Consider the following 19,568-nt stretch of genomic DNA (forward strand, 5'->3'; position numbering starts at 1 on the left):
GGCTCTGGCCCTAACTAGGCCCAAGTTACAGCTGGCTGTTAAAACCGACAATGGGAAAGGGAGGATCATCTAGATGGGGGATAATGAGATGGCAAACACTTAGAAACCGTGCTGCAGAAACCATGCTGCTGTCTATGGCAGGAAGCTGACCTGTATGATGTGGGCTTGTTTATTGGACTCAACATGCCCCCGCAAACACCCTTCCGCATCACCCATCACCTGTAGATGCACAAAAAGCAGCAGAATATATACCCAGATGTTCACAGCACACATACACACACATACACACAAGACAACAAATGCACACATACTCACGTCACAACACACACATGCATACACCACACACACAAAAACTCAGAAAATGCATAGGTGGACATGTGTACAGCACACACATGCACACATACCACACATATACATGCCAAGTGCGTATGTACACACCCAGGGCTCATACAAGCACACCTATCACACACAGATACACAAAAACACAGCAAATACAAACTTGTGTACACACCTACATACAAATATGCACACACACATATACTGTACACACACACACACTTTTCGGTTAACTGGAGAGTAATACCACCGGAAGCACAATAAAGGCACCGAGCCCCGGATGCTGTAGAGTGGATAAATGAACTTGCTAACTTACAACAGCACAGACGCAGGGGACTGCAGGAGGTCGGCTTAAAGCTAAGTGTTAGTGCAGTGGACCTCAGAGTGGAAAAGTTCCATCTCTACTTCACAGCCCCTGGCTCCTGTGGGGTTCATGAGGGGTCTTCAGATTTGGGACAGTTTTCAGGACAGACTCTTGAGGTTCAGGGCAGGGAACAGCCTGTGCTCTGACTTCTCTGAAATGGCGTCTATTCTGCTTGTAGGGATACAGGGCCTCTGGGAAAGCTGAGCTTCTTGGAAAAAATTTCCAAATCTCTTGATTTTAGGAGGCTTGGTGGAGGACAAGGCCAGAGTTTGCCTAGAGGCCAGTCTGGATTTAGGACCACATTAAGGAGAAGTGAAACCGTGGGCATTTAGGGTGGGGAAACCACACAGTTTTCTGGCTGCAATGTGCCTCTAGAGAGGGCAGCAGGTTAATGTCAGGGCTGAGCACAGCCATATGAGGCTTTATGTGGCTGTTTTTGAGAACTGGGTGCTGGGAGGGGCAGGAATCTACGGGGCAGGATTTACATGGCCTCAGGAGACCCTCCTCTCTCTCGCTTAGAAAGTTTCCTCCATTAGAGCAAGTCCAGCTGACAGATAGGAGACTGTTACAATCCCGAGTGTACTACATGGGCCCTGGGGTGTCCTCTGTTACTGTGAGCACAGGTTGTTGTCTATTGGGGTCTGGTTAGGAGCTAATCAGATCAGCTGATTAGCAAAGAGATCTGAGGCCCAGAGGTGCTGAGATGTGGCCCCGAATGCATGGTCACCCAGGCTAATGGGACTTGCCTCACTTTTTTTTTTTTTTAAAGATTTGTTTGTTTATGCATACAGAACTGGGATACAGGCTAGAGGTGCAGGGGCTGTGAGAGGATTCACCAGAGACAGAGTCAGGAACAGAACAGGCCAACTGATGAAGTACACTGCTGAGGGGAGCAGCAGGAAGGTAAGGAGAGGTCTGCTGTGCTGCCATGTGGTCACCTCTGGGGTCGGGGATTGAACTCATGCTGAAGTGGCTTTAGCTTCTTAGTGCTGTGCTTTAACCTGCTGCACCACCAGGGGGGGCCTACCTCACTTTTATGATGCCTCTCTAAGTACCTGTGGAGGCTTAGCTACCTGGGAGATAACCCTGCACTCCTTTTCTCCATCATGACAGTTACTGGTACATTTTTGTCAATTTCAGTGCAACAAATGTGTTGCTCTTGGTGTATTTTTATCAGAATGTTTCAGTGCAAACATGATGGGGGAGAAACACCCTTTTGTGAGAGGGTCCCAAGAGGCAACAGGATTAATACACAAATACCGGTCAACAAAATGTTTGCAGAAAAATATACCAAGGTATGGGCAATTCAGGAGAACTCACAAGACCACCAGCCAGAAGTACTTTGAGAAAATCAGTAAATACAAATATTAGATGAGGTTTTATTTCCATCCTAAGCAGGAAATTTTCTGCTTTCCAGTTTAAGAAACCCGCGTTAGCTATTACCTGCTTTTACAGAACAAACAGGAAGCTATCTGTGAAGCAAAGATGTACTTAGCAGGAGGAAGCGGACTTAAGAATATGTCAAAAAAACAGAACATTCTCTCTGGCCTTGGCCTCCACCAAGCTTCTTCAAGGCTGGGGTTTTGGAAATCATTTCCAAGAAGGTTAGCTTTCCCAGGAGAGGTCCTGTGCCCTACTAGCAGAATCGACACCATTTCAAGGAAGTCAGAAGCACGGGCTGTTTGCCATTCCTGGCTCTGAGCATCATGACTCTGTCCTGAAAAATATCCCAAATCCCAATATGCATCTTGTGCCTAAGGTGAGAGATCATTGAAGATGTCTGGGTTGTTTTGGGCCCTGATTTACCTGTGAAAGAACATTTCACATTCTGAACAATGTGCCAGCAAGGTCAAGTTCACTGCTTAACCAGAAGAATCCCGCAAATTAATAAGTAATTCTGATGAAATAACAAAACCTCTCTCGGTGGAACATGAATTAAGGCCCTGCCAGAGGGAAAGGTGGCAATGTGGATTTGTCCAAGAAGGAGAGAAGGAGAGAGGAAGCTATTTTCAGGGTCAGTGGAGTTCTCACTCTTATTTTTTTCCCCCGCAATTGAAGCGACAAAGAAGAATAATTTTTCTCTGTGAGCAGAGAGCGGAAAAGCTTTATGAGTAGGAGAAACTCCACGTTACAGTAAAGGACTAACCTGTGGCCAGCTCCTTTGTTTGCCCTGAGAGATTACCCTCAGCTATTGCTGTGAGAACTCATTAAGATCTGTGGTATTTCAGGAAGGGTCTCTGCTGTTCGCTGCAGAAGGTAGAGGGTTCTACCTGGCCCTTAGCACTCTCTAGAACCAGCATCTGGGTTGTTTCAGCTTTGAGGGCTGAGGTGTATACACACTCACCCCCACACACATCATTCTTCATTTTGTATATTTTTTCATCTCAGTTGTAATCCCCATGGACTTCCCACCATCTCTTCACTCGTGTGCCATCACCACAGTCCCCTGTGTTCTTCCCACCCCAGTTCTGATACTGATCCTATTCCCCTCTCCACTCCCATAGCATGTCTCTGGTTTATAGTTGTTGATTTTCTTTTTTACTTTATTCCAATCGCTCAGTTTTGAGAGGTCTAACATATCCTGAACATACAGAGGGAGGAGATGGGCCAGACACATCTTTCTCTGGCCTGACAGCAGGAGGGTCCATGAGGAAGCTGGCCTCATGGAGGGGAAAGTCTAGGCCTCCACTTGCCAACTCCCTGTCCTTTAATATGTTTCCATGGCTGGGAATACTGCCCCCTTCTCTTAGCTGATTTCTCCTTCCTTTGGGCCTCATCAGGGCCCCTTCTCCAGGAAGTCTCTTCAGAATTCCCACTGCATTTACAGCAACTTCCCAAGTGCTCCCTCCACACTTTGTCAAAGCCCTGACAATGCTGGATGATTCTTCTGTTGTTAGTTTCTTACACAGGACCTGGAGCAGAGAGGAGACAGTGGTTAGTCTTTTCTATGTGTCCCCAGGGCCCAGCAGAGGTTCTCAGTAGGGACTGCTGTCAAAGGGGGCTGACTGAAATCTTCCCCTGTACTAGTACAGGTCCAGGGTATGTTGCTCCACCTGTGTTGTGTGGGGTAGAAGGGGAGGAAGTGATGGGGAAAAGAGTCCTCTGGGAGATGTTGAAAGTCAAGGAGGAAATAAATAGTGAAATGGGCCTCCCTGGTGGTGCAGCGGGTTAATGTGCAGCACCGGGAAGCTGGCTGCTGCTGCTTCTGTGTGAATTCGATTCCCACCCCAGAGGTGACTCACATGGTGCAGCAGACCTCTCCTGACCTGCTCCCCTCAGCAGTATACTTCATCGAGATGCCTGTTCTATCCCCACTCTGACTATGGTGAATCTTCTCATCGCCCCTGCACTTATGACCTGTATTCCAGTTCTGTATGCATAAATAAATCTTTAATTAGGCCCTCCCTGGTGGGCAGTGGGTTAAAGCACAGCACTGAGAAGCTAAAGCCACTTCCGCATGAGTTCAATCCCCGCCTGCTCCGGAAGTGACCACATGGCGCGGCACACCTCTCCTGACCCGCCCGCTGCTCCCCTCAGCAGTGTACTTCATCGATCTGCCTGTTCTGCTCCCCACTCTGTCTCGGGTGAAGCCTCTCACCGCCCCTGAGCCTCTGGCCTGTACCCCAGTTCTGTATGTACAAATAAATAAATCTTTTAAAAAAATCTTTAAATAAACAGTAAAATGTGGGGATGAAAACATTTCTTAAAATGCCCCAGTTCCTGCTCCTCCTGAAGAAATGCACTGGTGATGTTACTGATGGGATGCTCGCATTCTTGCTATTGAGGTGGTAGCTCACTTGGAAGAAGAATGTGGAGGAGACAAAAGCCATGTTAAATCCACACTAGGAGATGTTCTGTGATCCCCACAGAACATTTCCTGGGAAGTTGCAGTTAGAGCAACTTCCAAAGAGCTCCTCCCTCAATACTTTCTCTGTGTAGAACCTCATGAGATATTGATGTTTCCTCTTCTTTCTAAACTCTCTCAATAATACACCAGGTTAAAGACAAGATGGCTTTGGTCTTAGTTGCCTTCATTTCCTCCTTTGCTTCCCTCTCTTCCTCTTTCCTTTTTCCTTCCCTGCTTTCCTTTTCCTTTCTGGGGTTTTTCTAAGGGTCACAAGAAATGCTGGATCAGAGGGACCATAAACATCTATTTGTAGGTGGCTGCTTGTGACCTGCAGACGCCTACACAGCCCATGCAGAGGGCTAGTACCAGGCTGGGAGATGCTGTGCCTCAGACAAACTGGTGTCGACCATCTGTGAGTGATTAATCAGGCCCCCCAACCGTGGCCACCCAGAGGAGATTTCTCACTAATTTGTAGATTCCTAATAACAGAAATTCTGTTTTGTTCCTCTCAGCCTCCACCACTCATCATTTACAATGGGTCCTTGATAATGCTTGTTGAATAAACGGACGTAGTTCAGAATGGGTCTAAGATAGAGTTTAAAATCTCATGCTAATTACAGATGGCAAAGAGGATTCTGGGACATCTACCTCTGAGGATAGGAGTGAAGCCAAGACTATCACAGGGAGTGTACACTGTGGCCAGCAGATGGTAAACACACATCCTGCCTGCAAGAGGATCCGAACTGTCACGACACAAGTTCTTACTAGATGTGGGCTTTCATGTTATTTAACTCTGGATGAGGAGTCCTAGAACAAGTGGCAAACTTTCCAGCTAGAGATACCTTTTCTTGGCATGAAGCCTTCTGACTCAGAGCAAAACTAACAAATGGACAAGAGTCCCCACCACACACCTTTTTTTCCTAAATCCATTGAAGTGCCTTTGTGGCATTGGCTCTTGCTCAAGAAACATTTGAATGAATGATTTGGATGTGCAGGCAAGCTGGCAGGGACATCTGTCACAGTGCTGATGGCCAGCGTGGATTTGGCTGGTCCAGCTGGCTGGGCGGGTTCCTTGTCTCCCCTCGGTGCCCCTCCTGGGGGAGGGGGCTACGTTGCAAGATGAAGCAAAGACTTTCTTCTGCTTAAGGAGATGTTATAAGACATTTCCCAGCATGTTTCTTTAGCAGTTCCTAATTGTCCATTTACCTCTGTTTGTAGAAATCCCTTATCTGTATTTAAAACGTGCTGCCTTCCCAAGTACCAGTCATTCGGAACCTTTCGAAGCTCCACATTTCCTTATTCCAAATTTCCCAGTTTCCTTATCTGGCAGTTTTATCCCCCTCCGCCCACCCCAGAGTTGCTGGTATTTGAGGTCTCTGCATCAGGGTCCATTTTTCTGATGGCAGGTTTTAGGAGAGTTGCCAGTGTCATAAAACAAGGTAATGGTCCTTAGGAAACAATTACTTTAGCTATTGTTTCACAGCAGTTGCCCAAAGAGCTTAGAAAGGACCCAGAGATTTCATTGCAGAGGAGCAGAAGGAAGAACAGCAGCCACAGCAGCAGCCTGTAGATGGCAAGGAAGGTGACTGCTAATTTTACAAGCGCGCGGAGATATTCTGGCACCATTCTAAGACACCAGGGGACCTGCAGTTACTTTGATGGCCGAGTTTTCAATCTCCTCGCACTGACAAATTCACACAGAAAAAAAAAATTGTACACTTTTCAACTTTCTCTGAGGTCAATATTGTATGTGGAATGCTTAATGGGAAATTGCTATAAAAATGGCAGTTAATTACAGGTTAGTGAATAAAGAAAGTCTTCTCTGGAGAGCTAGTGCACATAGGTTGAAGAATAAAATAGGGCTGAATGGTATTTGATTTCTTTGTGTTTATCCAACTCACTGGCCCAGGCAGGAAGGTAATATTTGAAAAGGGACATTTTTGAAATAGTTGTTTTTGAATTATGTTCATGAAATATACACTCTGCTATGGAGGACATGTGGGAAAACTACACTCTGACCGCATGACTAATTTTTAAAACCTTGCATAGAGAGAATTCCCCTTAAGAACGCAGCTGGGTTAGTCCTTCGTGGACTGAATATGCCAATTATGAACTGAACTACAATGAAATTTTACTCCATGATGGCAAATCGAGCTGAGGAGTAGACACTGCAGCTAGGGTATTATGGAGTAGTTCATACACCAAGTACTATTATTTTATTAGCTTTAAGAACATGTTTTACATAAAAACAGGCAACATCAAAAAGCTCAGTTGATAAATGAACATAATATATCACAGATGATTTCATTCCACATTAACCTACATTTATTAGCTTAAACTGAGAGATTAGGGGAAAAATTGGATCTCATTCCAGCTTTAATCATGGATACAAATCATTTGAAAGTTGTTTCATTAAGATTCTGAAAATCAAAGATTAACCTATGTCATCTGATCCATGCAGCAATTGATAAATTCAGTATTTTCAAAACATTGAATTATTTTCTTGTACCAAATTGAAACCTTTTGGAAACTTGTTTAAATGCGTCAAGTTCCTAGACCACCTTTTTAGTATGCATGAGCAAAATACTATTTAATTTCACACTCAACTAATCCTTTAATAATTTTCTTTCAGCCAGAATGAAAAAGGCTATTATTAATTTCCTAATAAAATTAAAAAAAAATAGTTATCGAGGCTATGACTCTAACCTTGGACCAGTTTCAATTTCCTTTTATTTTTTCTGAGAATACATCAAAGATTAATGTCAATGGCAAGTGAGAAATTGTCCCTAGAGAACTATTCAAGGTCTTTTTCTTACCACATTCGATTGGACTGGAATGAATTGACATTATAGCATCTTTATCATCACCTTTTAAATCCTACTTTCTTTTTACCAACAGTGAAGGCTTTTAGAACTATTATTTACTTTAAATTAATAAAGTATATCACAGACAAAAATATACAATTTTACATTAAAGCAACATTAAGGGTCTCACTTCAGTTAACCAAAAAAGAATGTTGAGGAAATTTACAGGTATCATTTAATTGTAGAGTGCTCTTCCTTTTAGGGAAAAAGAATGAAACTAGACCTCTCACTTGTCTCCAAGGGCAAGATATTGCAAACCTCATGATCAAAACACCTGCCAGTTAGAAGCTCACTCACTGAAAAATGATCACGGCAGCTTCAGTGTTGAAGCCCAACAACAACAACAAAAAAAACCAAAGGGGGGAAAAAAACACCCAACCAGAGGCATTCAAAGCCTCTACACTGAACTTCCTGTTTCCCACCAGTTTATGACCCTTAAAGTTACTGGATGGATGGATGCATATTTGCGATGATTAAAAAATGAAAGACTGGCTTAAAAGCACCTCCTCCTCAAGTATGTAATTACATACAAATTAAAGATTCCTTCTGACAGTCCTAGGGATCCCATTTGTTACTGTTTCATGTATAAGCACCGTTGAGCCAATTTTTAAAGCACATTTGTAGTGATCAAATGTTTAATGTATCTTCAAGTTTCTGTTGCTGTATTTACCTTTAAATGAACAAGGATGGAAAGTATGATATTATATGGTCTACTTATCACATCTGTATCAGTAAAAATGTTAATTTTGGAAGTGCTTTTAATCATCATTTTCCCCAACAGACTAGAATGGTTTCATGAAACTTGGTGATTATAAAAAGAAATCCGTATCTCCCACAGAAGTATGTATCTGACCCTGTATCAGTGCATGCAAAGTAAGGGTCTGAGAGTATATTTCTCGAACTCCTAATGGAAATGGCAGACAACACGCAGGAAAGGCTAACCTTGGAACTGACCAACTGACCAACTTCTTCAATTTCTTTTTTAACTTTGAACCAAAACCAAAAATAAATAAGTAAAACACCATGTAGCAGTTTAAAAAATGAATGATTTACAGATTATGCTGGGAGATTCCTTTTTTTTTTTTTTCCAAAAACCCACATTCAGTTGAATAAGTAAGTAAAACTGTCATCTTGACTCTTGGTGCCTTCCAAAATTCTGCAAGTACAAAGAAGGACAGGATAGACCAGCTTTTTGTTGTTGTTGTTGTTGCTGTTTGTTTCTGGAGAGAACTGGGCACAGGAAAAAAGGAAATGAACCTTTATTCTTGGTGCGGACCTTCAGTGGCAACCTTCAGCCTGAGGCATGGCTTTTAATGGTCAAATTAAAAACCTTTGAAAAAAGAAGTTTATCGTGAAAATACTGAGAGAGTCTTACTCAGGGAAGGGCTAGCAGGCCATGGCAGTAACATTAAGAAAGCTCTCCCAGAAGCACAATCTCCAGGTGGGGGCGGAGGAGATAGAGTTATCTAGTGGGTGCCTTTGGCCAGCAAACAACTGTGATTTAATGTGCGTGAGTCTTGGTCATACAGTACCTCTGTGACCCAAAGCTAACCAATTTTTCTTCTTTATTTTTTTTCCAACTGAAATATGCCTCAAAGGGTAAAGGATTGCAATTTTAGCCTGCGTTTGTGGATAGATTGCTTTCTTTCAACAATATCTGATGGGCCTGTTAACCACAACCCATGGGGATGCTAAGCAGGCTGCAGGGAGGTCTCATTGAATACAAAACACCAAGGGTTTTCAGTAGTTTATTTGCATTTTTTCCCTCTGCTTATTTTAATATGCACCACATGTAAGTTAGATGAGGGCTACGGTAAAAAAAATTTTTAATGACTGAAATCTTACTCTTCCTTCTAACGATCTGGAGCAAATCACATACCCATTGATTATAATGAAGAAAATGGTTTCTGCTACAATGTCAAGAAAAAACATGTTCATCAATATGAACAGTTCTCATCTACAGAGATGATTTACACGATGCAAGTAATGAAGGAGTTCTTCCTTAACTAGTCTACTACCAAACTGAAAAGGTGAATCTTAAAATTCCCTTGAAAATACCCTATGGTTGGTCATGTATCAATAAAGTAAAGACAGTCCCCATCACCAGGCCACCACCGTTAAGAGCTATATTAAATACTTAGAAAAAAAAATATGGAAACACTTGTGGCAATGATTAAATTGATAATTACAGAGATACACTGCCATAATGGTACATATTTGTTCTATGATAAAGTAAAATAAAAATAAGATCAATTTGGTTATAGAAATTCCTTAAAGAACACCACCACTTAATTATTTCATACTCGAACTATCCCAAGAATGTCATGAAAAAAATCAGAAAGCACTGGCTAAAAGCAAAGCAGTCTGGATACACCAACGTAATCAGCATGCCTTGTGCTTGTCTGTTAACCCTCTGAGTACAACCCTGACATTCAGGATCTCAGTAGTTTAATGCTGAAAAGATTGCATTCCATCTGATTACTCAATATTTCTACTTGACAGGTCACATTCCACTGTTTATTCAGCATAGATCACTCACATTCTACAGCAATGCCCTGGGATCCCCATGCGGAATGGGCCCAGCTTTCTGCAAAGCTGCCCCGTCTGCAGTGTGCTGGGAAATACCCCAACAGCTTCACACAGTTCAGTCTCCCAAAGACAGACTGGAATGAGGCCTGAGCTGTGCACTGAAGATTCTGTACACTAGATGCTGTAGCAAAACATGAAATGTCCACACGAAAATCAATTAATCAATTATTCAAAGAAAGGAAAATGACAATCTACTGCAGGTAGATTTCTGCACACAGAGTCTCCATGTTCACATATTTGGAGTTGAGGCCAAGCTACATTCCTACTCCTGAACCTTCAGACAGTGCTTTGCTTTATCATTCTAGAGAAACTAGCGATTTCTGAGCAGTTCAGAATGCTTTACCAATGTGGCATCTTTCTATACACCAAAACCTTTCCTGGTGTACCATTATTCTCCTTCCCTCCAAACAGCCAACTGACTTTCCGCTTTGGAATATTGTGTGATGTCATCAGAACTCCCTAAAAGGGGGAACACTCTTCAATAAATAATCAACTATTTACATGTCAAGACAAGCACTTTTAGAAGTTTATCCACATTTCCCCCTCTGTTTATTTTAAATGCACCATCTGTGTGTTGGATGAGGTAAACCTAAATGTGGAAGAGCAAACGGGCAGGGAGACTATATTGCAAAAGTCCTGACATGTTGTGACTTTTAAATCTATGTTACTCTAGACCATAGTATATGAGTTGAAAAGTGAAAAAGAAATTGAGGACCAGAGTATATCTGAAAATAAAGAACTGACTATAGAAATGTGATATACAAATGTCTAGATTTTCAGACATTGAAGTATATTCAAAAAAAATGTTGGCCTTTCAGATGCAAATTTTCTGAGACATTACTCACTCCTGTCTCTTGGATCACACAGCTTTGGAGACCTTGGGAGGATATCTGAGTGGGAGTCCTGTCTCTAGGACACACGGTTAGCCTCCTCTTGAAACTCTGCAGTGACATGCAGACAATGGCAGATGCCCCTTCTGAAATATAACATATTCCAGAAATAACTCATCAGACATAGGGCTAGGAAGAAAGATTTGGTAATAGGAGTGAAAATAAAGGTTTCAGACAGGATTTGGCCCAAAATCAAAAACACAACATGTCCCTCTGGACAGCTCAAGATAGTGGTATTAAAAAAGGTCATTCTAGAGAATGAATGCTTTATCCTCAGGGGTGTCTTCTGGGTCTCCCATCCTCCTTCTCTCTCTGGGAAGCTCTAGGTAGATAACCTAGGGGCTCACATGAAATTGTCTTAACAGTGGCTTATTTCCTTAAAAACCCTTTTAAAAGAACATTCTAGATTGTTTCCCCACTGTGGTTTCTCTTTAGTCACTTTGCAAAGCACTTGCCTCTGGCCCTCTGCCTCAGAGCTCCTACATGTGGATGTTATACTCTGTATGGAATTGACACGAAAGACTGCAGTGCATGAAAAAGGGGGTGAGAAAAAGAACAGGATCTGTTCCTCTTTCTGTTTGAAATCCCAGCCCTAGAGAGCACCTGGCAATTTATTGCTCTTTTCCACTGGTTATTTCTTTTCGTAGATTCTCAACCTGAGCAGCAGACCCTCACTCACCGAGCACAAGACAAGAAATGGTGACTTCCCGAGGTTCTGTGTTGGCACTAGCAGCAGCTGATATGGAAGCAGCATTTCTGGGGCGTCGTCAGCACATCTTCTGATGGAGACAATCTTTTGGTGGAGGGGCACCACTATATCCTGGGTCAGGCTGTATGCCACAAACCCAGTTCCCTCCACTCGGGATGCAGAACTGGGCAGTTGATAGTCATTTTCTAATTTTACTAAGTCCCTTTCTTAATAGAATTGGCAAGAAAGAGGGGTGCTATGCCTACATGATATACCTGCCATGTACTAAATCCATGCCAAAAGGACAAGCAAAAAATTATCCGAGATGCCCATCTTATCTGGACATCTCAGCACCTAATAACATTCCTTGATCTGCAGCAAAATCAAGAAACATGTGCTATACATCCAAAGGCCTGACAAGTTCCCCATGGCTTCTCCATAAAATTCTATGCACTCAGAGGGTTAACATGTGCTATATTACATACTGCAGACCCTAGCTTGACTGATGAAAACATTCATTGCTTCTATGTTTAAAAAAAGTTGCAAATTAGCTTTAACCCTTTGAGGACCCAATTAGCAGCAAGTTGCCATCTTGACAAACAATAAGTCATCTCATTCAGCAAAGGAAAATTGCTACAAAGATACCAGAAAACACACCTTCTGTTCTGCCATTCAAGCATCGAGTGCTAGGTGGATCAGATGAAACCATATTACATAAATTTGGGGGGAAAAATCTCAGAGTCTCAAAGGGTTAAGCTAGGACTTCGAGTAAAAGGATCTTATTAAAAGGGCGAATTGGGGGAGCGAACAGTCTCGGATGAACTTGGGGAGTAGTCTTCCGATTCCGAGTTGAGTTCAGGTGGAGCTGGCTGTGCCTTATACCGGCTTCTCACATCCTGGTTGCGTCTTCGTCGGAAAACCTGCCTCTCCTTATCAAGAGCGGTGGTCTAGCAGGGGCATAAAATGAGAAAGAGGACAATTAGGCTGAAGGAAATGGCAAAAGAAATTCTTTCCGGAACTTTCTGAGATCAGAAAATATGCTGGCCAAGTTAGACTGTCACGATGGCTCACTTTTGTTGACAATAGTCTCCACAGTTGGGGGACACTGTGCTCCCCCAGATGCAACTCCTTTGAGCCCCTGGTCATGACATCAGCAGGCACAGGCAGGATGGATGATGTGGGTTCAATCTCTCCTCACCCTACCCAGACTGCCCCGAGCTCCTCATCTGTTATCCTGAGTTGCCTGTAGGCAAGCTGAAGAACCCCTGGTAAGTGGGACCCCAGGCCTATAGGTCTGACACTTGGGGATGCTGGGCCTGCCTCCTTCATCAAGATTCAGCTCAGGGCAGCTGTGTAATAAAGATGAAAGGTGATGAAGTTGTCAGGCATAGAAACTGAGCCACAAGCTCATCCTGTTATTTTAGCACCTCCTCATTCTAAATTATCTTATTATCTGTTGATGAGGGCATGTGGCTGAATCTCTGAGAAGGATTGGTTTAATTTTAATGAAACCAATGCCTGAAATTGAAAACTGCTTTGAATGCAATTAAGCCAAATGGAAACCTTCCCATGTATTTTACTTTACAAAGTTAATTTTCAATGTAGAATGTGGCAATTTATGGAACTAAGATTCAATGTTGTTAGTATTCTAATTCCTGGTTTCTAGGCATCATTTTCCTGAGGAAACCTCAGATGATCTTCAGGATGTGCTATCCAGCCATAGCTCTGGAAGTTATTATGACATCAGAATTAGGAAAGGCATGACTTCATTATCAATTTAATTGGTGTATGTGCATATGTGTGTGTGTCTGTGTGTGTGTGTGTTGTGGGTGAGAGCAATGGGTCCTTACAGAAAAACCTTACACAGACAGCAGAAGAGCAGGTAGGAAACTTGAAGAAAGATATAGAATACACATAAAAGTTGAAGGAGTCCTTGTTTGAAATTTCCTCTTTAAAAGGATGTAGCCTGGAGGTTATTCTGCTTTTAAAAGATTACTTTTCCTTTGCAGGATACAGACCACCATTTTTCCTCTTGAAAATTTACTGTTAGCTTCTTCAAAGAACAGGGGTAAATTTATAGCCAGCCTGGTTCTGAGAACAAAGTGAAACTAAGCCCCTCATACATTGCATTAGAGCAATCTTAGATCTAACATAGGGCAATCAAAGATCCAAAATGAAGTAATAAAGAGAGAAAGACAGTGTGTAGAACTAGTACAGTAAATGGCTTCGTTAGGGTGAGCTGTCCTACTTTAAAAACTATCCACACACTGAATAACAGTGTTAGAAATCAATGAAGATAAACCTTAATAATTCACTTCTCGTTTCACTAGATTGTTGATGCAGTGATTCAATAACTGGCTTGCTGACATGTCTACATTTGATTCTTCTACTTGTCAAATTTTTAAGGACCCTCACATGTATAATTCTTGGCCATATATCCATCAATTTTTATTTTTAGCATCATAAGCCCAAATTCCTAACTTTATTTAAAACATTGTAAAGTTACAACATATGGTATTTTGCTTTCAAAGCAAACTGAAAAATGTTCTGTTTGGGTAGAGCTGAATGTTTGTAAAAAAACAGACGTCTATTTAGTCTGACTTACATAAAAACCATTCTGTCGTTAATCCCAGAGTAATATAAACTCTTTTTATGGTCATCAAAAATATTTCTACTTCTACCTTCTTGAGAAAGAAAAGGCCCTGGGCCTTCTACTGCATGCTGACTGGTGCACCAAGGCTTTCTGACTTCAGGAGGAAAAGGCTGCTGGGAACTTGGATTCCTCGGTCCTCTACCGCTGACTGTGTGAACCATTTCCTCAGTTCTATTAAGAAAGCAGTGTGAGTAATTCTTTCCACCCTCCCAGAGTTGGATGGGTAAACACTTTCTAAATGCTAATGCTCCCAGAAATTGAAGGTGTTTTTCTGTTTATAATTTGATGTAAGGTACAATTTTAAAATTAGGTAATTGCACGTCAAAAGAAAACAGTGAAACAAAGGTCATGTTAGAAATTATCTCAGAATCCTTGCCTGCCTCACTCGTACTGGCACCTTTTCCATATTTACCTCATCTCCCCATCTACTCAGTTACTCCAAGCCTTGCTTTTGGCTGCAGTCACTGAAATAGGCATTTTCCACAAATACGGGAAGCCTCGTTATGTGGAGGCTGGTGACACTCAGTGTCCAGCCCGTGCTTACAGTCCCCTCATTTTCGCTTTCCTTTCTTTAAATCCTTACAAGAATAAATATTTTCTCTTCCTTACTTGTCCCCCTGCCTAGAGAGCCCTTGCCCGGAAACTGTGAAGTGATCAGCCCTCACCACTCATGCCAATTTTCCCAGTTAACAGCTTTCAAAACGTTCACCTTTGTAGGTGAACCCTCATGCTTCAGTGCTCCCACATTTTCAGCTGTGCCAATTCACTACTAATCATACCTGTTATTTTGGGGAAAGTATCATGTCATAATCGTGTGTTGTGGAATAAGGCGTTTTGGTGGTTTCTGTTGGATTTGTAGTCTCTCAGAATTGAAGTCAAATGTATGAGACATCTTCATTTTATATTCTGCCTTTCCAGGCAAGGAAACTGAGGCCAGACACGTGGAGAAACCTGCCCACCTCATATCGCTAACTAGGAAAAGAATTCAATTCTCCTCTGGCATAAACTCCAATGGTGTCTTCCCATTTACACTGAAATCTAGTGAAACAGAATGAAATGCAGCAATTGCGCTCCAGTACCTCACTGCTTTGCTGCCCCCATGTGAACAAGCTGCAGGGGCAGGGGCAGCAATAAAGAGCCAAAGCACAGGGCTCTCCCATGCCCACTACCTGAGAAATCTCTCTCCACACGGCAAGCCAGGCTCCACTGTGAGGATACTCCTATTCTGGGGCTGTAAATTTCTAGGGAGACCTAGGCCTGCAGAGATGGAGGCAGCTTTCTACCTCCCCAGAGTCTTGAAATAGTCTGAAGTTATACACACTACCACTGGACATGAGCTTAAAGAAGTCCCAGGATCTTTTCTTCCCTGGTCTTCAGCTCACTCTGCTTCCTGTTGCACAGACTGGTTCTTCTAGAAACTTCTTCCCTATGTTCTCGTGAAATCTAAGACAGCCTTCACTGTAAACCCTGTTTACACCATACGTGATGAAGGTACCATTTTCTCTTGCCACATTATGGATTCTTTGGAGGGCAAGACTAGATCTTGCACATCCTTTCTGCATCTGCCACAGTTCACAGCACACAATAGATACTCTACCAACACTGGATTTTGAAATATGGGAAAGTACAACAGAGGTCACGTTATTTCCCTCTTGAGTACCCAGCTCCTAGAACAGCCTGCACACAACTGACAGGTCAATTATCCCCTGGTCCTATTTATTTATAATTCCTCATAAAGTCCAATTCCTTGTCCTAGCATTCACAATGTGCTTACAATAAAAAATGTCCAGTGTCTAGTTACTGTGACTATCCAAAATGATCCCACAACAACAGCAGACTCATTGTTCACTGTTAGCAAACACTTAAATTTCTTGCACGGTGTGCATTCAATTATGCTAATGGTTAACCTCAGTTTCCCTTAGACAGCCCCTGTTGCTATTCTATGTAGTTCCAGGGAAGAGAAGCCACCCCCATCTCTGAGAGTTGGCTGGGATTCAGCTTGTACCCAGACCAAGACGGCTTCATGCATTCCCCACTCCCACAGCTGGTTCAGGAGAAGCACTGACCCATTTACTAGACATGAAGAGACTCTGTTGGGACTTGTACATTTTCAGTGAATCCTCATTTTGACTGAATGAGAGACTTTGCAGCTGCTTCCCACATCCTGTATCATGGGAAGCTGCAGTCTAAAGCCAACACAGGGAGGCTAAGTGGAGGGTTGGGGAAATTGAGGGCAAAAAAATCACACCCTGACTGAGTGCTTAATGCATCCACCGGTGAAGACAGACTCAACCTTTGAGCCTTTCTGATAACATAAAATAATAAATTTGCTTTTTACTTAATGAGTTTGGTTTGGATTTTCTTCCCATGCAGTCAAAACAGTCCTGACTGACATATCTCTAAATGGAACCTAGTTATTATTTTCACTTCAGTATCTTGGCTCAAGGCTCACCAATCTCTTCTTCTCTGCCCAAGCAAACTGACCTACTTTCCAAGGTCTAATCGAATTTCAACTCTTGCGCTTTTGTTCTTTCTAAATTCCTTTCTTATGTTTTTCTTTTTAAAATTCTCAGCCAAGTTCCTCGACTAAACTTTTGGCTCTCATTGTGCATTGACTTCCTCTTTTCTGTGACTCTTTCCTGGATATCATGCAAACTCCCCTATAATAAATCTAGATCTAAAGTTTTTTTTTTTTCCATTTCCTAAAATGACTTTCAGTCTGTAGATCACATATCAGGGATGTATTAGAAACCATTAATTAATGCAGAATTCATTAATTTTAAATGAATATGTACTTTTTGAAACAAAAGTAGAGCCAAAACAACTCTATAATCCAAAAGGAAGTTAAAAGTAGTATAATCAATACTTAACCACACGACTTAAGTTTTACATATGACCAGATGCTTACATGCTATAAAGTTAGTATTCTTCTATACTCATAAATTTTTTTATTCAACAATCAGTTATTGTAGTTCAACTGCTTATCCCAGCAAGCACTGTCATATATGATAATTTTAGAATTTTAATTGTGGTTATAAAATGAACCTGCCTCTTAACATGTGCAGTTCAAATTTTACAGTTGAATTCTAGAAGGCCTGTATGTTCTTCAGGACAGGCGGATTCAGCAAGGAAAAGAACAATATGCTAATACATAATTATAAGAAGAATCACAATAAAAAACTATAAACTGCAAAATTTTGTCGTTTCCCCCCCCCCCAATCAATCAAAAAAGGCCAAAACCCAAAATTAAAATCCGGGCCCTTTCAACTACTTCTGAAACTCTATCAATCACAGAAAATCCCAGAGATCAAGCAAATAGAGTCTCTCCATTTTAATGCTTATCTTTGAAATGTAAGGTTGTTCTGAGGTATTTGATGTTCTGTTAAAAGTTAAGACTTCCTAATGGATTAATATTTTGTTATTTATTTTACTCATGGTTTGTAGCTTTGTTGGAACCGACAAGAATGGACATCCTTAGAATTCCCAAGTGTTCCTTTGGTAAGTTATCACTTCATTAAGGTCTCATAAGAAAATCTGAAGTGTGCAATATCACATTTTGGTGAAAATTATCACAGGTTAGAGATGAGCCAAAAAATCTCTTGAGATTCTGGAGTTTACCAATAATAACCAAAGATGAAGCTCTGACTTAGTTACTTAAAATATGTACTCAGAAATGACTGCTGTAATGTGCCCTGGGTTAGAGCTAAGGAAGACTGGAGTGCGGATCCTGGTATACAGAACAGAGAGGTGATCACAGAAAATGCTATAGAGAAACTAGTATAAATTTGTTCTGCACACAAGCAACACAGCATATTCCTCCCTCCGACTATAAGCCTCTGGTTATCACAGTGTCCTTAGGAGTCACCAGATCATGTGTGAAAACTGAAGAATGGTAAAATAATGTCACTGTCCTTAGCAACTCAGGTGGCTAGCACAGTAGCTGGAATTCTTAAGAGAAATGCATATGCATCATGTTTTGTGTTTGCCATAGTATCAGGCAAACATGAACAACAGTAATTGCCTAGTATCAAGGAAATACATGCATCTAATGAATTTGACCAGTTTTTATTACAAGGCAATGGCACATACTAGCACTCAGCTATTTGAAATCCTTAAGCTTAGAAATGTGCAAAAATACACAGGACATGTGCATCTGTGCAATGATGAAGGAAAATACAGCATGAAAGAGGGAGGTCAGGGATGAATCAGGACCATGAACTTGCAGCATATCTTTGTTTTTGCCTGTCTGAATTGCCCACATCACTGTAATGCACCTGTCTGGCAGCTTCAGCTCAATCCCTTTATCAGCAGCAATAAGAGGGAGTCAGGAGAACTAGCTTTTTATCCCAGCTTAGCTAATTATGTGACCTTGAACATATTTCCTAACACATCAGGCCCCAATTTCCCAGTCCATAGACGGGCGAGGGAGGGGACCATAGTGTATACTCCCTAGGGAAACGTTCACCTATGAAATACTATGAATATGCTTATTATCACCATCAATCTACTATAATGGGTTATGTTTTTCTTTTAGCAAATAATAGGCCTTACAGTGTGTGGATCAAAAATATTTCTGTTCTGTAATACATGCAGCACTGCAAGAGATGTACCTCATTTTAGTTGTAAGGCAATGCTTTCTGTCATGGCAGTAATTATTGGATTTAAGTAACTACATTTTTCAGAGGCAAATGTTGACTGCTTTTCCTTTTTTGCTTTTCTTAATTTATTGCAAGCCATCACAAATAGTCTTCATTTCATTAATAAAAGAACATTATTGTGCATTTTGCCTTTTAGCCCATCCATTATTCATACTACCTAGGCGACTGAGCCGGGGATGCAGCTGTTTGGACATTAATCTCAGGAAGCTTTTCCTTTGCTCGCCCTCACTCTGTTGGGACTGAGTTACGATTTGCTTGCCACTTTGGAAATGTTTTGCCTGCTAGTAAAATTAAACTGACAAATCGATTGAAATATCCACTCTCCTCATTTTGTTTGGCTTACCGTCACGCTTTTTAAGGTTCTGTTTTGTTTTGCTTTGGTATCCTTTTGAGGTCTCGCCAGGAACTACACAGTATCTGGTTATATGACATGGTGTTTCCCTAAAGTGAAGATAGTCATGAACATGGCAAAGGAGGCCTCATGAAATGAAACTGAGCAGCCTTCCAAGCTACTTTCTGGGTGTGACCCTCCTAAATATTCTTCTCCTGCATAACCTGCCCAGGCTTCTCCCACACTACTTAAACCTTAGTCTCTCCCTGCTGATGGGCTTCTTAAATAGAATCCCAGAGGTCCAGTTCTGCAATGGCTTTCTGGTGGCCTCCCATCCAAGAGTTCAAG

General features: G+C 41.7%; 1 protein-coding gene across 6 annotated transcripts in view; it reads right to left on the reverse strand.

Annotated features, from left to right (window-relative positions):
• Positions 1–10,721: 10,721 nt before the first annotated feature.
• Positions 10,722–19,568, reverse strand: part of DCLK1 (doublecortin-like kinase 1) — a 322,359-nt gene continuing 313,512 nt past the window's right edge. For 3 of the 6 annotated variants that reach the window (XM_012723242.1, XM_004680202.2, XM_004680203.2), the window contains one exon: positions 10,722–12,525. In XM_012723242.1, coding sequence (XP_012578696.1) covers positions 12,361–12,525 — 165 coding nt within the window. In that variant the 3' untranslated portion in view covers positions 10,722–12,360. Of the gene's footprint in view, positions 12,537–19,568 lie in introns of all 6 variants that reach the window. The other 3 variants (XM_004680201.2, XM_012723239.1, XM_012723241.1) reach the window with 2 other exon arrangements.

The sequence above is a fragment of the Condylura cristata genome, unplaced genomic scaffold (assembly GCF_000260355.1).
Source record: "Condylura cristata isolate star-nosed mole 26May11 unplaced genomic scaffold, ConCri1.0 scaffold00010, whole genome shotgun sequence".
Lineage (NCBI taxonomy): Eukaryota > Metazoa > Chordata > Mammalia > Eulipotyphla > Talpidae > Condylura > Condylura cristata.